General features: G+C 37.5%; 1 protein-coding gene across 1 annotated transcript; it reads left to right on the top strand.

Moving 5' to 3' along the window:
• The first annotated feature begins 3449 nt into the window (after window positions 1-3449).
• LOC131683912 (homeobox protein ceh-12-like) lies at window positions 3450-4307 on the top strand. The gene has a single exon (XM_058966320.1). The coding sequence runs from the start codon at window positions 3450-3452 to the stop codon at window positions 4305-4307; it is 858 nt and encodes a 285-aa protein (XP_058822303.1).
• Window positions 4308-6057: the final 1750 nt, after the last annotated feature.

The following is a 6057-nucleotide window of genomic DNA, read 5'->3' as shown; positions in this document are numbered from 1 at the left end:
CAAATCATACATATTTTGTAGTTTTTCTAATGTGATAAAATCTCAGAACGGAACCCTTTTGACCTTAGTCCGAATACGAGAAGTTGGAGTCATAGAGCTTTTTGTTATTCATATTAAATTTTATCATTTTTTCATGCATATATCTCTATTATTCTTCAATCAATTTTCATAAAATGTAACTTGTTGAACGTGTAAAATTCTGAGGAATAAAACAAAAATAAAAACGCTAGGGTTAAAATTAAGAAACATCAAACTTTTTGATGATTACTCTACAAATCTCATTTTTTTCATTATTTGTCCTAATACCTCAACTTCCCCTATTTTTCAAGAAATAAAACTTTTCTCATGTGATCTCCAAGCATATTTCACACTAAAAGTAGTAAATCAAAAAAGAATTTTGTTGTTAAATGGAGTTAACATGTGCAATTTATGATAAAAATGTGAAATCGACACTATATGTCAGATAATTTGATGTTCCTGAATTTTACCGGAAACGAATCTATTTTTGTTATAATCCTAAGGATTTTCCACGTTCAACAAGGTATAGTTTGTGAAAATTGAGTGAAGAATATTAGAGATATATGCACGAGAAAATGATAAAATTTAATATGAATGACAAAAGACCCTATAACCCCAACTTCTCGTGTTCGGACAAATGTCAAAAAGGTTCCGTTCGATTTCTGAGCTTTTTTCACATTAGAAAAACTGTAAAATATGTATGATTTGCATCACGGAGCAGAAAAATCATTAAAAATATGGGATTTTGGGGCCAAAATGACCCAGTTCCCCACACTCCCGTATTTTCCTAGAAACAAAAACATCTTCATTCAAATACTAAGGTTATTTCCTTTTAAAAGAGGTATAAATTGTAATTTTCTGATTGCTACTTCAAAAGTTATAGCATTTAATGTATTTTTCCTCCATATTTCCCATACTACCAATTTCAAAAAATTTCAAGCGAAGTGGGCGGGGGTCTAAAATTGTCCAAATGATATGAAATTTGGCATCTGAGCTTACTTTGGCATTTGTCACAACATGAGAGGGGGGGCCTCTGAGAATTCAAAAAAAAATTTTTTTTGCTATGCCCTTTTTGTCATAGATACTTAAGATATAAAAGTTGGTCAAGAAATTGTGCGGACCGTTGCCTAATAGAATTAAAATACGCTCATCGCTCTACCATACAGAACTTTTGAAAATCGGAGCGTAAATACCACATATTTATAAGTCATTGTTCCAAGTAAAACACTGCCTTACTAAAAAAAATGCCAAATTTTTAAATTAAAACTTCGGTGTTGGGCTGCCATAAGACCATTTTTGTTACGAGTGAGTAAACTATTGGATTATTTTATGATTAATTGTGCAATTTTCGTTTCGACTTCGTCTCATCAGAACCCGACACTAACTTAGTGAGAGGACTAAGCTAGCGCCGAATTGAAGCTAGCTCCAAAAAAACGAAGACACAATTTATGTTCCTGAGCAAAGCCCTAGTCAAGCGTGATGTCCCGCAGAAAACGGAGCACATTTTTAGCTGATAAAAAATAATGAGATTGAAACATTTGGTTTTGCTTAGCATGCCAATGCAAGATGCGCTATGCTATATCTCCTTATCAGACTACAATTTTGGTAAAAACTATTTTCCCCATTAAGAAGATTTTTTTTAAACCATCTTTGCGCGTGAAGAGCACAAAACCTACAACTAAATTAATTATGGAATTGAGGGACATCACGCTTGACTAGGGGTTGATTCAGGAACACAAATTGTGTCTCCTTTTTTGGAGCTTGCGTCAGTACGGCTCGAGCTTAGTTCTGTCACTAAGTTAGTGTCGGATTCTGATGAGACGAAGTCGAAACGCAAATTTTATAACTAATTTAACTATCGGTTTTGTGCTCTTCACGCGCAAGGATGATTTGAAACAATTTTCTCCTTAATGGAGTAAAAATAGTTTTTACTAAAATTGTTATCCGTTATGAAGAAATTTAGCATAGTGTATTTTATGATTTTGAACCTCAAAATCTCTCCAGAAAATATAATTGACGGAATCATATAAAAGCGCAATTAAGTGATCGATATAGCCGATCATATTTCTTATGTTCTCTCAACCATTCTCTAAGGACGTATCAAATGTAATCATCAAAGGATTACTTATCAGTGACATATTACGGAAACCCGGTTTGATTGAAACATAAAAAACAATTATCACCTAACACTACCGAGCAAACTCTAAGAATCCACCATCAAATTGACAAGCAAAGATCATTCGACTGAGAGCAGCTTGAACTATCCAAACACGCAAAACATTGGTCGCTCGGTTGCCGCCACCCGGACTAGCACTTTCAGCAGCAGACAGCATGTCGTCCGAAAATGCATCCCGCGCCGAATGCAGAGAGGATAACGTGATTCGATAGGTACCTACCTACCTACACCCAACCGGGGTGAAAAATGGGAAAAACTGGGCGGAGTTGATACGTTTGATTGTGAGGCGAGCAAGCGAATGCAATCAACAATGCCATGAATGGGTAATGTAGCAGTACGGGAAAACAGACGACGCCGCAGCTAGGACTCTTTCGCCCCTTGTTGTTATACACCGATCTGGCTGAGAAGTGTGTTTAATCTGACAGGGACGAGAGTGGAGAGGGAGACGAAGATCATCATTGAGGATCTCTTCTAATTGTTGCTAAACTGTGTCTAAAGTGCGTTAAAAGGCAATAAAATATGAGGGTTCTGGCAGTGTTGCCAGTATCGACTCGAGACCTATTTGCTTGTTAATGCTGTTTTAGAATCTAAGTTTGAGATATTTAAATTGTGGATATATTTGTAGTTTTGTTGAAGGATTCTTCAAGAAGTTGGAAGACACACAAACATACTGTTCTGTTCGAAAATCTTCTGACGAGACGTGATAACCGTCACTCACTCAATATTTGATTTATTATATTGTATAACTTCTAAATTTATTAAAGTTCGTATATTATTTTATTTCGGGAACAAACTAAAGTCCTTAGGATTTTTAACAGATCTGAAATTTGATGGTTCGAGCACATTACTCATGAACTCCTTGTTATATTATTTTACATATTAGTACGCGATCAGACAAAACCGCTAATCTCGTCTAATGTCTTGCACAAAGGCTCTGGCCACACTTTACCATCAAGCCCTAACGAAAAGTTAGTTTTCTCTCTCTCTTCATCGTGTTCGTCCTTACACACGACTGAAGTGCTTCGAAACGGGTATCCTTTTTGTGTTTTGCTTCGTTCACCTTTCCAAAAAGGACGTACTCGAAATGGAGGGGGAAACAATTTTGGCAAGGTAGCTATATAAAGCTACCTTTCACCTCACCCCAACCATAGTTTTCTTTCCGCTCTCGAAAGATAAACACACATTTGTGCCTCAGCAAAGATTTGCAAAAAAATAAAATAAAAGTGAAAAAGTTACGTCAACAATAAGCTACAAGATGTCTCGATCCTTCCTAGTGGATTCTCTTATCAGTGATAAACCAACTCCAGTGAAGAGTAATGTGTACAATTATAATCAGTTCACTCAACTGCCTGTGACTCCACCGGCCACGTTGCCTTACTCGGCTTGTTATATGGGAAGCTATCTATTCTCACTTGGATTACAACAACAACAACAGCAGCAGTCTCATCCTTTACATCTCCCGCTCCATTATCAATCACCACAAGTGCCAGGATTAAGTTTGAACCTATCGCCGCAACTGTACCAACCAACGGATGTGCCTCCGCTTAAACTCTCACCCAAAGAGGACTATTACCGCAAACTGTACCGCTGCGAGAAAACCCCGGAACGCTTCTCACCATACTCATCACCACCGAGTAGCAAACGTCCTGCCGCTTCGATTAGCAAATCCTCGACCCCATCGCCAACGCCACTGGATGCGGCAACCTACGCCATCGACGACGAACTCTCCAGTAAACGGATTCGAACCGCCTTCACCAGCACCCAATTGCTGGAGCTGGAGCGGGAGTTCGCTTCCAACATGTACCTCACCCGGCTGCGACGGATCGAAATTGCCACCCGATTGCGTCTGTCCGAGAAACAGGTGAAGATTTGGTTCCAGAATCGTCGTGTCAAGCGCAAGAAGGGAGACGCTCCCATCTGTACCGCCAGTCCCAGTTCGTCACCGTGTCATGCCCAGAGCCAGAGTCAGAAATGTTGCTGCAAAGCCGCCGGATGTGGGGCTAGCTCAGATGGTGAGGAAAGCCTTGGGCAGGCTCCGGAACCAAAGCCGAAGATCGAAGGAGTAGAGTTGCTTCAGCAGCATCCCTGGGATTTCAGTAAAGGTTTTCATTGAAGGTACGTGGAGGGAGCGTAAGCGACGGCACCAGTGATGTGTAGATAGAAAGTAAAGTTGTACATGTGTAGATAGCTTAGGAATAATAGTTGATTATTTTAAAAGTATATCAGGTATAAAGATTGTTTATTAAACTTTTAGAGATTTCAAGTCAGAAAATAAATAAAGAATTACAAAAACTAACATTTTTGATATGGTATCTATGAAAGAAATATGAACCTTTTCCGCTGGGTTTGTCATTCGGTTATCTTACTGCAGATTATTTATAATAATTAAATATTTGTTACTTTATAACTAAACTTCCTTTTTGCAAAATTATCACAAAATTTTAGTTGGTATAAATAATATAAATTGTATCAACCGAAATTATTTAGGATTTGCTTGAATTATTTCCGCCCAATAAACCTAAATGATGTACTTTGGGAGGGTTACCTATATTTTTTATGTTCGCAAATCCGAGCGGTACGTGTTTCTTAAAACCCAATCAGGAACTGGGAATAATTTGGGAGATGATGTTGTGCCGCATCATGCAAGTTCAGTCTGGTATGAAAGCAATGTATGTGCACAGAAGGAATATATTCGTAAATCGCTAAAGAATAGTTTCGTACAGACAATTTCGGTAATTAATAAGAATTTTTCGTACATATTATGAATCATTCGTAGATCTATAGAAATACTTTTAGTTTTATTTCAAGTTTTTCTGTAAAAACTACGAAACGACTTTTGGTGGCTAACAGGAATTAATTTCATTGGACAAACAAATTGTTCAATGAAATTGATGATAATGTTTCTGATATTTACGAGCACCATTCGTCAATCCGTCAACACCAAAAGAGCTTCAATAGAGAGGTAGAATGAGTCGTCGCTATAGATCAGATAATTGTTGATCATCACGACAATCAAATAGTCAGTAACTTTATCCGTGTCGTGTCGCCGTTTTCAGGAAGCTTTCTTTCGCTTCCAGTTGATCCAGAATCCGGCGCAGTACGGACTCGAGCCATCACAAACTGTTCGTAGGTTTTGTATGAATAAGTTTGAGTCTTTTCTCATCCGGAATAATTCACAAAGAAGCTGAGCACGTTCCATATTCTGCCGGAACAAAGCCAATATTTTAACTAGTGAGAAAGTTTTCGGATAGCGGGTGAGCCATCGTTTTTGCAATGACCTCCCAGGCCTTTCTGCCCTTGTGCTCTGAAGGCGCCACAGCATAGGTGCTCCATTACGGTATTGTTTAAGCGTCCAATAGGCAATTAACCGTACTAAACTAGTTATGAAATTCGCGTTTCGATTTCGTCTCATTCGAATCCGACACTAACTTACACACCAAAAAAATATGGATTTTATCATTGACGTAATTGCAAACATGACACAATTTAACAACCCGTAATTCACAAAATGACGAAACATTACCGTGTTCCGTTTAATTTTACATAAAAATTATACTTTACATGAGCAATGACATAAAATTACAGATATTGCACACTTACAAAATGAAAATTACATTTCACATAAACAACATTACAACGTATTTTGCTGTGTAATAATGAAATTGTACATGTTTTGATATGTGAAATATCTCTTTTGATGTAGAACTCGGTTGAATGGAGATGGAAAATTGTGTACAAAACGCATTTTTATATGTTCTTGAATGTAAATTAAAATGAATTGTGACGCTCCTTTTATGTGCATCTAGTGAGATGGAAATATTTTTAAGTGTGTGCCATTCAAAACAAACGCCATATGTTGAGTA

Source organism: Topomyia yanbarensis, chromosome 2 (assembly GCF_030247195.1).
Source record: "Topomyia yanbarensis strain Yona2022 chromosome 2, ASM3024719v1, whole genome shotgun sequence".
NCBI lineage: Eukaryota > Metazoa > Arthropoda > Insecta > Diptera > Culicidae > Topomyia > Topomyia yanbarensis.
Note: the sequence above shows the minus strand (reverse complement) of the source record. Positions and strands in the feature narration are given on the sequence as shown.

Bases quoted from the DNA above. Each gene is read 5' to 3' on its own strand.
- LOC131683912 (XM_058966320.1), top strand. From the start codon at position 3,450: ATGTCTCGATCCTTCCTAGTGGATTCTCTTATCAGTGATAAACCAACT.